Genomic DNA, 15,958 nt, shown 5'->3' on the forward strand with positions numbered 1-15,958 from the left:
GACAGCCAAAGCACCGCAGCTGTGCAGTGTCCAACTCCACCGATTGATGGAGTTCAAACATTTTCAGACTAACTTCTTCTTTTAGTTGCTGCTTTGTCTCGCAATAAATTTACATTTATATCATAATATTCAGAATATTGAGTATTTGACTATATACTCATCTTCCCTTCCTCTAATTCGTGAGCTGACACAACATGGGAAACTTTTATATTTTGCTCGCCAAAATGACATCCATACCTGTTGTTTCAGTTTATTGATTTCATCTGTAGAGTGGAAAATGGAGGCAATCGCGACGAGAAACAAAAGACTTAAGACGCAGCTGTCAATTATTAAGGGAGCCAAGGCAGTGCATAATTCTGTACAGGAACACAGAGGGTGGTACCTCACCAGTCACACATGTGTGTCTCCATATGTTACTCCTTCCTCACTGGAAAATTAGTGCAGTGACAAGATGTGTTTGAGGGTGTGTAGGTGTAATCTTTTTGACAGTGAGGCACGCTCGCACTGTGACTCACTGTCTTTGCACACAATAGTTTGATATGATTATATAACAAGGTGAGCGTTAGGGAAGAGTTTATTTAATGGGAGAACAGCTTGGGTTGTGCTTCAGCATATATTGTTGAGAACATAACCATGGCACAACTAACACTTGCACGACTTATCCAGGTTTAAAATTTAGTGTGAATGACCTGCACTTAAGTTGGAAGTCAGTGTTACTGAATAACTTCCACGTGTGGCTAGCTCCGATATAAAAAGAGAGGAGAGTGTAGAGCTGAATCGTGCCTAAAGAGCTTCAAAAGTAGAGGGCAGTGCGATGAGAACTACAGACTAACCTCTGGAGTGGTAGTCGTTCGCTGCGCTGCTGATGGGCACTTTCTTAACGGCTGAAGAGCGATAGACGATGTGTGTCCTTCCTCCTCCCCCCTCCTCCTCCTCTTCTATCACTCCATCGCCCCTCTCGACTGGCTCGATAAAAAACTCCTCTCTCTCTGTCTTGATCATACCGGCCTGAAAAAGAAACATGACTCATTATATCATAGTAATACTTATCAGTCGCTAACATGACACCCAGCTTCTCCTCATCCAATATGTGCCTCCATCCCTCACCTCCCTGATAATTTAAAGAAAGAATCGAAGGAGAAGAGAAGGGGAGAGCGGTGATCCCTCCTGGGGCCCCCGCAGAGGTCCAGAGTGACACCTGGCATCTCAAATGGCCAACACAAGAGCAGGAGATGAGACTGTCCCACTCCCATCCTCCGCTAACACATCCTGTCAGGTAATTCCCCACGTCCCTTGTGCACACACTCACACAACACACATCAGCCATGCTCACTGGGAATGTGCATGTGAACAGGGGTGAGGAAGAAGAGGTGGCGGCAAGTAAAGAAGAATACCCACAAAACACACACACACACAAAAAGGGGGTTGCGTACACATACATGGGGAAAACAGGCACTGGGAAAATTGCCCGTCACTCTCTGTTATTCCATCTGTCTGTTTAAGACAACTGGTAATTACCAAGGCAACGCACTGCTGTAGAGGAAAGAGAACACACAGAGAGGATTGCGAGGCTTTTGAGAGGAAGCGAGCAAAAGAAAGAGGGTGATAAATGAAGGGAAAACATTGATACGATCAGCATGTGCCTGTCGGCTTTTCTCTCCGCTCTGACAGGAGAAGGAAAATATGACGAACAAGCTGAAGACAGGAAAGTGAGCTCATGATAGAAAAAAAACATGCGTTACAGATGAATGAGGAATAAATAGCTGCGTGTGTACTGTACTGCATAGAGATTAGCTGAAGCAGGTGGAGTCAGAAGCCTTACAATGATACCAACACCTCAAATAAAAACAGGCAGTCTATTAAGCTCTGATAATGTCTGGGGGCGTGGTCAACATGATCTCTTAAAAAGCAGACCCCAAATGCATGTCCCCCTGCAACACAGTGCCAAATTTAAATGCAAAGTATGCCAACAACTGTTACACAATAAAGGCTTATTGAGAAAAGAAGGCTTTTAATCCAATACAAGGCTTTTTAATATGAACAGTTTATATGAAGTGTATTGTAGCGAGTTCCAAGGTTTTTAGTGAAACTCCTGGACAAGCATGCTATCTCATAATAACCTATGTGTTTGTTCCATTGTAAAACTCAAGACTCAAGACACATTACAGTCCAACTGATATAGGATTTGATGATTTTATAATCTGATATATACCTGAGTGCCTAATATGGTAAATATGAAAGGTTACAAAGGTCGATCAAGATGTCATTAGATCAATGGAATGAGTACATGACTTAAATAATTAGGCTGGCTCTTCAATGAATGTGCCATGCTACCTTTAAAAAATGGTGCTAGTTTGGTTTTATATCCAATATAAGATACTGGACCTTTAGAGCAGCGGTCCCCAACCCCCGGGCCTCGGACCGGTATCGGTCCGTGAGTCATTTGGTACCGGGCCGCGAGAGTTGAGGCTCAGGTGTGAAATGTATGGTTTTCAGGGTTTTTATCAGTTTTCAGCGTTATTTTGTTATCGTTTTTATCGTTAACTCGGTTTTCCTGGGTCTTTTCACGTGTGTTATGAATAAATCTTCTTTTTTTCGATACCGGTACTAGTTTTATTTTGTTGTATTTATCCGCGACACCTTAAAGGCCAGTCCGTGAAAATAATGTCGGGCATAAACCGGTCCGTGGCGCAAAAAAGGTTGGGGACCGCTGTTGTAGAGGGACCTCGAGATCCCTCAGTCATAACCTAAAAATTAAAATAAGCTTTGTCTGTTTATTTGCTTGGTGTGTTTATTTATGTATTTGGAGAAATTCAAAGCATTTCTGTTTTTGCTTGAGTTTTTCTAGGACATTAGATCATTTTCTTGTGATTTAGTGGACAAATACACACGAATGATGAATTTAGTTGATGCGATGTACAGTGTGTTTTTTGCCACTGCGCTGTATGAATACAATTGATTAGACTTCATGCTGTGTGAGAAAAAAGTAAAATAACACATGCACTACATTTGTCATTATTTCTTTTTCTTATTCAGTGCAGTCTTTAAAAAATCCATTTTATTGGCTACATCTGTATCAGTAATGTCTCTATAGTAGAGTACAGGGAGTCTAAATGCATCAAATCTAAAGAAATATGCTTGGTGGAAACAAGTATGCGTAGTACTTATTGACTTTTCTATCAGAAATGGAGAATATGAATTTGTATGCTCCTAGTATTCCTCAGAGAGGCTGATTTGAAAGGATATTAGCAAAAGTTGCCCCTTAGAAATTAAAAGGTGCTCTTATTCTTGCTCTCTTCGGTTCCTTCCTCTGTCTGCCTCTCTCCTTCACCCTGCCAGTCTGATGCTTTAGTCCCAGAAGGATGTTGACAAGTCACTGACCTGCCTCCCCTTTTGTCTTTTTCTCTTTCTCTTTTCTCGGCTCTCTCTTCCCATCCCTCTATTTTTTCGAGCTATGGTGCAGCATTCTGATTGGATCTGATGGATCTGCGATGGTGCATGCCTTCCCACTCTAGAATACCAAGCAGATGTGAGAGGAGAGCCGTGTCAAAGAAAAAAAGATGACATGTAGGACTGGGAGACATGCTTAGATCAACCAGAGCCCGCATAGTGGGGGTGGAGGGTCAGAGAGAGGAAAATGAGTGTGATCATATAAGAACTGGAGAAAAGCTTTGAGAAAGTGATGTAAATAGACACTATAATAGAATGAACAGTGAAAAGCACCGTCTTTATCTCCTCTAAATCATGGACACCCAAGTCCAAGCCAAGGGGATTAAAGGGAGGCTTGTCCAAATGCTTTGTCTGGATGAAGCAAAAGTTCAGATACAGAGTCATCAAAGCAGAGTCATTCAAAGACACAACTGAAAACCATGTTTGCATGTAGGCAACCTGGACTCTGCTAGCTTTGCTACTCAATTAAGTCTCTCTTATTTGAAATTTCCTTTATTGGTCTTCATGAAAAAATGAGGTGTGTTACTGTTTGTCTCCCTGTTGTGAGAAAAGCTTCAACTATAACACTTGCTATTAGAAACGGAAGCAGCGATTTTCATTTACACAGGGATCATTTTGTTTAACTCCCATGAAAGAAAACAGGAAGAGCATCAGCACATAACTCAGTTTTGTCAATTTCCACAAAACTCACAAATGCTCACAAGTGTAATTTTTAAAACTTTGTAGTCGTAACCTCTGAAGTCTAATGACTTCAAACCACGCTGCTTTGGCAGTCGTTGCTTTCACGTAAAATCTTTCCCGCTTGAATCACACCGATACGCTTAATGGTGAAAGCTGCAAAGAAACGTATCCTTGACTGACACTGCACTACTTTGACTAAGGAGAGTGATTTCTGCTAATTCGATGATCCTTGCAGTGAGTGTTGTGCAATCTGATGGCTCTGCATGACGCGTGGCATTTGGCTGATGGGTAACTTCAATAATAGTGCACAAAAATGTTGTCTCCGTTTAAAGAACACTGTTTGCAAATGTCTGTATTCCTCTAAAATTATGTAACATCAGAAACACACATTAATATGATGTCATCTGGTGATCCGTAAAATCTCAAGCTTCCTGCCAAGTGGATATTCAGCTGCTTTTATGAATTTTTTTCATTTCCTTTGTAATTGCTGTAGCTTAAAAAATCATCGCCCTATAACTAGTTTTGCCTGTTCGGGGACTGCTCTAGGCTCAGCTGCCTTGCTAGCTGCTGTTCTCTTATTACAGTAAATTCATTGTGCTCCTTTGGGTGATGAGCCTCACGTTTTATTAAGTTTGACATGTTAAAATTTAGCTTATTAGCTTCCCTCCCCTCATGAGGCACTTAACTCTAACAGAATCACTCTCTACATTTCATCATCATCTAAAAACCTTTTATAATCTGTATATTAGATCACACACATAAAGCAGCCTTGGGTTTGGGTGAAAAGGTTGGGAATGATCGTGAATTTCACAAGGAGGATTAATATCTTTTTCATCATATGAATGTAAATATATTCAATTCACTTTATGATAGCCGTATGTGATAGGGCTGTGTATAGCTGTAGTCCTGGTAGAGTGCCTGTTGGCTGGGGTTCTCTCAAGTGAACGAGATTAAGACTTCACTTTGGTTCTGATCAACAACCAGTGTAGAGCATTGGGACTTCTTAGGTTTCTTTGGTGGGGTATATATATTTTTTACCTGATATAAAAATGTCAAATTGCAAGAAGCAGCATTTACATCCCCTAGTGAACACAACAATGAGACGAGCCCAGGCATGTCTGAGAGCAAGAGCAGTGTGTCAGCTTTTGATGATGATTTAATACCTAAAAAGGGAGCTACTCCACAAATTGAAGCGCACTACTTCGTAAAATATGTACGAAATTTATTCTGACACAATTTTCACCACTTGAGGCAAAAAGATGCTTTCAAGTAAAAGTAGTCTACAAAGGAGGAGATATTAGCAGCTGGTGACGTGCAACCAAAATGCAAACATATGACTTTAAGTGTTGCTGGAGCACTCGTTAATTACATAGTGAGTGCTTATGCACTGTTGATAGATATAATGCGGTGTCACTAATATTATAGTGAGGGTGTGATGGGAGTGTCTGGCAAAGGCAAACCTTCACCTCCTGCAAAACTTCAGCAACATTCCAAGGGAGTCTGGATGCTTCATATTCCCCAATATAACTCGAAAAACTAGATCATGGACAACACAGGTAAAGTTGGCCACCATCCTTAAGAAGCCTTATCAAAATTGGTCAAACCTGTGGGACTCTTGAGAGAACTTACAAGTACCAATGGGCTAAGCAGAATGTGGTTTTGGTGGCTACCAAGGCAAGAACCAGTGTGATGGGATTTCAGTGTGGTTTGGAACAAGAGAAATTCTGTACAACTGTCAGAAAACTCAGAGGGGTGAAGCAGCTTTTAGGCAAAAATGTGTGTGGTGGGAGTGGAAGGAATATTTTGAGGATCTCCTGAATTCCAATGGCATGCCGTACTTCCATAGAGGAAGCAGAGAACTATCTGAGTTATTCATTAGCTGTTAGGCGGCTGAGGACAGATGAGATCCACCCCTGTTTGTCAAAGCTCTCGATTTTACGGCATTGTCTTGATTAGCATGTCTCTGCAATATTGTACTGTCTTATTCTGTCAATGTGTAATAGTTTAGATTGCCACATGTTAATGTGAGTTATCGTTTGCATACAGTGTTGTGAATTTAGTCTGCCACAATGGTTGATAGCTAGCTGTCAAAAAAACAGGCAGGCTGCTGCCATGCTGTCCTTGCTGTTGTTTGACCTCTTTGCAAAGGTCATTGTGTGCACTGTAATTTATTTTAGATTTTTGCAAGAATCTGGATCTAGGGTCTGAGATAGATAGTAACTGATCATCCTGGAAAAATGGACCACATTGTCTTTAAAGGTGAGACATCTGAAATAAATTGCTATCATTTTGGAAAAAAAAATATAGAAAAAAATAAAAAGTTAAATCCAAAAAAAGGAAAACTGCTTGTTTCTCCAGGTTCACATCTGGTTTAGAGATTAGTTATTACAGAGCCAAGTAAACGCTGTGTTCTGGGAACACAGTATTTTCTCAGGGAGAAAGTAAATTGAGAACAGGGTCCTCCAAAGGTTTCCTGCTGTTGTGGCTACTTTTGCCAGGTTTGAGTAAGAGATAATCTGGATTCACGGTGGCAAACGTGTCTATTGTAGAGATTAGCACACCAGACATATACACCTACGTAGTTCTAAACAACAAGTCCAGTAAAGAAAACCCTAATGAAAAATGGGTGCCATGTCTCCAAATGTGGGGAAGGAAAAACATGGAGACGGGGCTCTGTTATTCATGTTTGGGTAAAACATGAGACAGCTAATGGAGCTGGAAGAAATAAAGATCAAATAAAAGAGGCAAAAGCCAAGAAAAAAATAAAAATGAAACATTTTATTGAAATTGAAAAGTACCTGAAGGCATTAAATGTGTAGAAATCTGACACAGAGTCCAAGGACAGAAGGAAAATTAAGGGAAAGGGCTCAGCAGAACAGTAAAGGGGATACAAATGAAACAGTTAAATCTGACCCTTCCAGCCATTCTCTGACCACAGCCCACCACTGAAGGTTTCACATCAACAAGCCTGAGAAAGCACAACCACCTTCATGTCAGAGTTTTTTCCGATATCCCACCAAACAGTGAGACCCTCCAATTCCGATTCATATGCATCAGTGGACAGCCCCTGCTCGACCTTTGACTCATAACTAAGGAAAAAAAAATTCTAGTGAATATCCTACATGAGACATCAGCAGACAACATCATGACTCGGATGATGATGACAATAAGGCGTACAGGGAGGCCATTTCAGCCCCGTGTAAGGTCAGACATCATGTCATCTTGACAATCTCCTCAAAAAATGGACAAAGAGCTCTGCATAGCAGCTCTAACCATGTACCAGTCTAGCCAAGCTACAGCCTTTGTGCCAGAAGCCCTGACAGCAACCATGTACAAAGCTCCTGCTTGATGCGTGCTATCTTTAACAATTAAGCGATAGGACGATATGACCCAGACATGTGTTTCAAGTGCTATCAGAAAGGACATTGGGCTACAGACTGCCTTAGCAGGGACAACACTGAGAGACATGCAACTACTCTGACTCAGCTGATGGTTGCAGTAGACCAGGGGTGTCAAACTCAAATACACAGTGGGCCAAAATTCAAAACTGGAACAAAGTCACGGGCTAACATTAATATTTATTGAAAAAAAAAATCTTCCTCTAGATATAAGAATGAATCTTTTCTTATGGACTCAAACAAGTTTTGCTAAAAAACTGAATATGGAACAAGCAAAGCTTAATACTAAACGATATATATATTAGCTGTATAATACCAGTAGGCCAGCTCTAATAGTAATTTGGCATGTCTTCGCGGGCCAAATGTAATTAGGCTGCGGGCCAAATTTGGCCCGCGGGCCAGAGTTAGGCACCTATGCAGTAGACGGTGCTACACCTACAACACACACAGGTGATAGCATACACACCCTATGCTCACGCTTAGTAACACACGCTATTCCCTACCAAACCAAAAGCTTCAAACTCCTCCACAGGTTAGTGGCACCTGTGTCTCGTCTGTTAGAGGGTGAAGAGAAGTGGTAAGAAAAAAACTTATGTGTAATGATGAATGAAGGAAATTGAAACTTCAAACATTTTTGCTGTCTGCCTGATGCCATGATATAATGTGTTGTTTGGGTATTTGAACCCCTGAAGGCTTCACTGTAATTAAACTTGAAGGGTTTGAGCCTGACCCCCACATTTTCAGGCCTGATCAGCTTTAATCAATAGAAGCTGTCAGGTGGTAACATAAGTGACCTACTTTTGGTAGATGCTGGGAAATGTACACCACACACACCAAGGTACTGTGGCTTTATTTTTAAAGCCACAGTACCTTGTATTATTTTAACACTTTATTTTTAAGGTGTTAAAATAATACAACAATAACAAAGACAAAAACATGATCAAACAAGGCAAAACATAATGAAAAAAATAAAATTAATAATAAATAACATAGTATATTAAAAATGAGTATAAAAAAACCTTGATTTATTTAATCCAACCCCTTTCTCATTATTTAATAATAATGGGTCTTCCTTTTCCCCCCATTAATATAGTTAGCTAAAACCAAACTGAAAATGTAAAATCTCAATTTAGCTAATTAAAAGAAGAATTAAAAGCTAATATATATATATATGTGTGTGTGTGTGTGTGTGTGTGTGTTTATAAGCCGCAAAAGCAAAACTGAAAAGAACAACCACTTCTAGAAAGTAATTGAAACTAAACTGAATCGTAAAATTTTGATTCTTTGCACTGAACCTCACGTGTCTCTATAGATATCGATAGTGACTTCAAGAAACAATGCCACAGAGAATTTATGACCACACACTTTTTCATGTCAAAACATAAATGTGCATTTAACAAACACATAGTTTAACATGTTTGATGTATCAAATCTGCTCCTCAAGAGACAGATAGGAAGATTTTGGCCCTCACTCTGTTTTGGTCAAATATAGTGAACTTTCACTTGGCGTGGCAGACATCGCTTTCAAGTGCTGCAGTGTTTTAAATGATGCTGTGTTGCTACCTGTTGCAGGGGAAGGGGAAAACAACTCAACCTGATATGTCAGTGTCTTGGATATCTTGTTTGGGAGGCCCCTTAGAGATGGATTGGGTCCCACCAACCGCTGTGAAAGTGGGATATTGCAAATCTTCATCTTCTGTGCTATCCCAAATTTACAGACAGATGAAGGATGGCCTAGCCACCTCAACCTGACAACCAACAAGTGCAGACAGTTTACTCCCTCTGGGTTAGGGTTACTGCAATACTACAGGAAGTTTAAAGACAGTGACTCTGAAATAGGCATCTGAGACTGTCGTCCTTGGTTTTACTTTTCAAGAAGAGAGTAGAGTCCACCCATGCTAAACTTTCAGTAAATGACCTAAGAGACAGCCAGTGACACTGAAGAATACAGTTACTTGAGATATGACCTTCTAGGAAATATATTAGAGGGTCACCCAGGCAACTGGAGCTTCAGCGTGTACATGGCTTTAGCCTTTGAGGTTATTTCGTGAGCTTATTCAAAGCTAAAGTCTTTCTTGGTTGGTTTGGGAACATTTTTAAGTCTCCCAGAAGGGCTGGAGGAGGTCCCTAGGGAAAAGGAGGTCTAGACTGCTATTGCAGTCTGGAACCTGGATCTCAGTAAGCAGGAGAGAAAGTAGATGAGGAGCCACAACCAAGATTTTCACATCTTCTTAGTATAATGATTGTAGCCTTAAGTATGTAAATATGCCTGTATATACCCAATCTCCTCCTTAACTGGTGGGCGAATCTCAAAGGAACTTTACACAAACATCGTCGTGCATACAGTGATCATGAACATGTATTATAAATCCCAGTTCTACTGATTTTCACATTTATCATCGCCCTGTGAATGCATCCATTTGCATTTGTTTGTCATGTCATGTTCAGTGTATGTCACCCATACGTAACTTCATGGTCACCAAAATTTGTATCCACACTCAAAACGATGCCAAAATTATACTTTTTTTTTTAAAAGAGTGAAACAAATGCAGCTTAAACTTAGCTTAAACAACCGCCAGTGAATTGCCATTCTAATCGACTATCAAGTATTAAAACATTAGCACATAGAATGCGCCACATATTCACTTCTGGCTCACACTCAAACAATCATTCATGTTCACAACTCAGCAAACTGTGCTGTATATAATGCTGTATATAATGGGTTTTCATTACTCTCACGACAACTGAGACAGTGACACTAACCACAACCCTCCCTCTGAGACCCTGATGTCCATCTGAAGAATCCAAATGCGGATCCTAAACTGAGTCTCACTTTACATCTGGGGGATATTTGAAACCACACTGAGCTCTATTTGAAGATGTGAAGGTAGTAACTTGAGTCCAGGGTAAGTGTCATGAGGAGGACATGAGACAGTAGAGTAGCAGAAAAGCCGTGTTGGAGTGGAGGAGCGGATGTTGTGGTGAGGATCAAAGTCACACCCGGTTGGGACCCTCCAGCTCAGTCCAGTGGCAGTCATCGTGCGTGTATGCGTATGTTTGATCTGGTGTCACTATGTGTGTATGTGTGTGTGTGTTTGATCTGATTCATAACCCTGCTACTGCTGGCTTACTTCACACACAGTTGCACACATGCATCCACAGGCAGGCGGAGCAGGCACAGTCACACAAACCCAAACACACATCTTCGCACAAATATAGCTTTGATAGTGACTCACTCTCACTGTGTAACCCTCCATTCATTCACCCTTTGAGTCATGAGATAATCAGTGTCATACAATAGCAAAGCTGATTTGGAAAATTAGAGACACTTCAGAGAGACAGATTAAGAGGAGACGTCATCGCAAACATTAATACTGTTTTAATTACTCGCATCAGCAGCAAATTATAGCTTTTGGCTCAGAGAAAACAAGCTCTGAAAAAAATAAAGATTTGTATTGTGGACTATAAATACGGCTCTGGAAATAATGTAAATTTATATAACTCAAACCCAGCCTTGAGTGACGCTAAATATAAAAGAAACTGGAAAAATGTACTGCTTGACTCTCACTGGGGAGAGATGGAGAGCAAAAGCAGCAGAAAACTTCAGATTAGGACAGATTCATTAAGTGAATTAAACTGTTTTCTTAATGTTGTCAGGAGTGAGGCATTTTCCCAATTATGTTAATCCGGGATATGGAAGCAGGATGAGGAGAATAAATCTGACACAGCAGAAAAAAACATGAATCTAAACACATTAAACGCATAAAGAGAGTCAGGCCTTGTTGTACTTAAACTTTCTGAAAGCTTTTCTACCTCAGCTCCCACACACTCATAGGATGACCGAGTGTTTGTGTGTGTGTGTGTGTGTGTGTGTGCGTGTGTGTGTGTGTGTGTATGTGTGGTGTGAGCCAGATGCCAGTGTGATTTAAGCCAGAGAGGACTTAGTGACACTGCCTCATCCCTGTCACCCTGCTCAGCTCATTACATAGAGTGGTCTCTAAAAATGGCCACTAAAAACAGAAGAAAAAAACCTGCAAGCACTCACCTACACACTCTCTCTCTCTCACACACACACACACACACGCACGCACACACACACACGTCGCAGCTCTGTCCCAGTCGCCCTTATATGTCTTCTTTCTGCACCTCATTTCTAAATTGTTCATTTTTGACCTACATTTCAGATCACCTTATCTCTATGTTTCTCCCTTACACACACACACGCACACACTAGGGGTCATTTCAGGTTTTAAATTTTCACTCAGGCCGACACAAATTAAAGATCTACAAACACAAATTGTATAAAACAAATTGAAAAAAAAAAGTAAAAAAGCAAAAAACGAAGCAGTCAAAGGAAGAGGATGAGACACGAGTATACAGGAAAAGCCCTCTGTGAGTCCCCTACAACACCACTCTGGGGCTTTACTCTTCCCCATTGATGCACTTATGGAATTTTCTGTTTCTGGCCAATCAGCTCTCTTTCCTGTGCTCCCCCCCCCCCCTTGTTTTTTACTTCTGCTATTGCATCTGCAATGATTTCAAACAGTTCTGTAAGCATTCCATTCTACTTTCCTCCATTTCTTTCCATTAAGTAAGTGGGGAAGGCCTCCGATGTGTGAGAGTGAAGACCCAGGTGCTGGAAAAGGACAAAAGCAGAGTGCAGCACGTATTATTTTAACAGACTAATAATAGCAGTAGTAAGCCAAACTTAGTTAGCCTGACAGCACGATCTGTGGAAATTTTGGTTCGGGGTCAAAGCTTTGACACAGACAGAAACACAGTTGCTGACAGTCTGGCAGTTAGACCTAGCCAGACAGACAGTTTGGAGCTGCCTCACTGTCCCGTTGTCTCTCTCCCTATTCCTGTTGTTATTCATTAGGACAGAAGCTCCCTCCCCCTGCTGTCTATCCAAACAGAGATTATGAATCAGCAGTACAGGCAAGAGGACAAGTGTAGACAGAATAAAAAGAGGAGCCGAAACAACAGAAATATGTGTTAACCAGCTGGGTAAAGGTGTTTCTTTCTGCTAAAAATGAGACAATTTAAAAGTGACAGGTGAGAATTAAGTGTGACATTGCGGATGGTCTAGAGAAAGACTTGAGGGAAATTGTGGGCCAATGAATAGTCACTGAAGAACACATATAGGAGATAATTTAAAAACTTAATCACAATTAGGTCAAAACTGGAATAAATCAACCGCCCCCCCCCCCCCCTTCACTCCCCACTTCCCAGTTTGTCTCTCTCTTTCTGTCTGACAGCTTTCCCAGGCAACCAAATGTTCCTGACCTGACCAATATTGAGGAGTCGGGACAAGCACAGGGAATGTTTACAAGATTCAATTATCAGAAGCAGCCATACTTGGTCTCTACTGTTGTCTGTGTGGCTCAGGTATTAGCAGAGGGCCTGTAATTCCTGAACAGAGTGTCAGGTTTGACTTGAAGAGCCAGAGGCTCCATAACATAAAGCTACTCTAATCTCACAGGAAGGTTTATTCTAATCATGAACAACTGTGTGGAGAGGAGCTGATTTACAACACTGTCCCAACAATGACAAAACAATGCTGTTAAGAAAAACTCAGAACTCCAAACAAACCCTGGGGCGCTGTAACAGAGATGGCCTCTGTGGAAATGCACGCCTATAGGGCTTCCTGTTTGTTTTCACCTTGGCAATTTTCATTATATCCAGTGTACATTAGGACTTAAGTGAAAAACTATTAGAAAAAATTCAAGAACTTTACAGGGTGAAAATATTAAAGATGTTGAGTTAATTTTGCAAGACACATGTGATGTGGATGCTGGAGGCTACGAACACAGACATATATAAACATATATAAGACAAAATTAAATGATATGCAAATCTGTTACCTCATATTTTACTCAGAACAGAATACAGAAAACACATTGAATGTTTAAAGTGAGAAAATGCGCCATTTTAAAAAATATATATTAGCTCTGAATTTAGTGGCAGCAATATTTCTCAAAAAAGTTGAAACAGACCAATAAAAAGCTGGGAAAGTATGTGATGCTAAAAAGATGTTTTGCAGCTAAGTTTTTTAATTGGCAACAGGTCCGTAAGATGAATAGACAGGCAGATCTAACAGTGAAGATGGGCAGAGGTTCACTAATATAAAAAAATATGTTCCTATGAATTATGGAATTATTTGAATATCTTATGATATACAGTACACAATCATCAAAAGATTCAGAGAATCTCATGGAACTACATTAATAATTCCTCCAGAAATCACTTTGTTGGGGGGAATTTGGTTGTTGATAGGACATAGGTTTGAGTCGCCCTTTATTCATAAGTGTACAACTGTATCAAAGTTAGGGGTGGGTACCGATAAACGGTAGTAACCAGACCGAAAAGCAGCGCACATTTCGGTGCTTTATTTTTTTTCCTGAGATGTCATACACTTTGGATTCTAGCCAATCATTTTACCTTTCCAAGGATAGTAGGCGGGCCCGGGTACGTACGTTCTTTTAGAGCAGAGCTACAGACTAAAAATGCCCAAGGCGAAGTGGTCTAACGTCTGGCTGTACTTCACAGCAAAAGATGCAAACTCAGCAGCCTGCAACAAGTGCTTTAAGGTGATACTGTGCAAAGGAGGTAATACCTAGAATCTGATGAAACCTGGCGACGCATAGCATTTTTTTTTAAAGCCGAGAAATGTAATGTATTTGATAGCTTGCTGCAAGACCTCACACCGAGCACATCTACTGCGGGTGTGGTAAATCTCCATTAGCGAGTTAGCGTGGATCGCCCCGTGCGTGAGCTGGACAGTGCTTATCATTTTGCAGAAAAAAAGAGACTGCTAAAAATAAAAACATAAGAGGTTTTTGGACAAAGTTTGTGTTCTCCATTCTTTAAGCACCGGTTCGAGCACCGTTTAAGCACCGGCACCGTTTCAAAAGTACCAATTTGTCACCGGTATCGGATAAAACCTAAACGATACCCATCCCTAATCAAAGTATCTTGTTAACACTTAACTGTTAATTACACTCCCAAAAAGTTGATTCTTTTCATCTGGACATAGCGGTTTCAGTGGGAGAAACGTTTTGTCATTCATCCAAGTGACTTCTTCAGTCTCAGCTGACTGCAGGTTTCCCCAACCTTATAAACAGAACATTTGCATAATGACTGAAACCAGCACCACTGAATGAACAATGGGCTGGGAAGTTACTTTTCGGGATTTACTTACCTGGATTATTGAGCGTGCATCAAGATGTTAATTACACTGTATTTACTGTTTATAAACCGTTTTAATGCAGTGTAAATGAGCTACAAGGGCATTTAAATGTTCATATGAGAAAAAAATGAAACTTTAAATCACTTCTTTCATAAAGAATTTAACAGATGTTTACAGTCTATTTATATACACTAACAAATTAATGCAAGGATAAAAGTAAATGCATTAACAAACCTATGGCGTGAGTTATGCATGTAACAGATTACACTTAAAGCATTGATGCTGGCAAACGAGTCGACAATGACCTCTGCATGGTGAAAAAAGACTAAGATGTGAATAAAAAGCTGTGGAACAAGGTATTAAGTGACCTTGCTGAGATAATTTTATAAAGTGTCAATAAATCTGTCATTGTTCCAAAATTGTTTGTTTTTTTGGCATGAAAAACTGATCTGTGGAAATAATTTGAAACACAAAGTCCACAATTAATTGTGCAGTCCAGCTGATTTGTAGGGAACAGGGCTGACACACATTTTAATGGACTGAAGGTTAATCTTTACAGATCTTTAGCCTTTGTGTGCTCCCAGCCTTTCCTGTGCTCATGCCAGCAAACACTCTTAGTGACACACACACACACACACACACACACACACACACACACACACACACACACACACACACACACACACACGCACACACACACACACACAAAGCTCCAGCCAAGTACCCATCAATCCTTCTCACTGCCCAAGCCCTGCCATCGATCAGTGAGTATGTGTGTGTGCGCGCGCGACTGTGTCTGCATTCTTCTTTTGGTGTGTTCACAGTTTTGTGCGTGGTCGTACAGATTGATAAATGACCCCGATTAGTGGCAACTGACCGCTCTATGATTGCAATCTAAGTGTAGCGGAACAGCTGTTCTCGGGGCAGTGTTGTCTAGAGCAGTCTGCGATTAATACAACAGCACTTTAATGAATTACAAATCAACCACAGGCCTCGGATCTGCTGGCCGGTAATACGTACACAGCTCCACCTGTGAATTTTGAGGTCTGTGGCAAAACCATGACATATTGTGTTATACAAGCATCCCAGAACCAACTAGAACCAACCAAATAAAACAGCAAGAAAATTCAGTTTTTTTCACATCTCTCCATATTCTGTCCGTATTACAGTTGTTTGTATAAGCTGTCAGCTGGGGTTGTTGGAATGTTTGTATGCAGACTTGAAGACTTCAAAGTGGCTT

General features: G+C 40.7%; 1 protein-coding gene across 1 annotated transcript in view; it reads right to left on the bottom strand.

The window, feature by feature from the left end:
• Nucleotides 1-15,958, bottom strand: part of LOC120723632 (A disintegrin and metalloproteinase with thrombospondin motifs 2-like) — a 136,685-nt gene that overhangs the window by 76,686 nt on the left and 44,041 nt on the right. Inside the window, exon 3 of the mRNA XM_040015209.1 lies at nucleotides 834-1,008. Coding sequence (XP_039871143.1) covers nucleotides 834-1,008 — 175 coding nt within the window. The remainder of the gene's footprint in view (nucleotides 1-833; nucleotides 1,009-15,958) is intronic.

This window comes from Simochromis diagramma, unplaced genomic scaffold (genome assembly GCF_900408965.1).
Source record: "Simochromis diagramma unplaced genomic scaffold, fSimDia1.1 OVJJ01000685.1, whole genome shotgun sequence".
Classification (NCBI taxonomy): Eukaryota; Metazoa; Chordata; class Actinopteri; order Cichliformes; family Cichlidae; genus Simochromis; species Simochromis diagramma.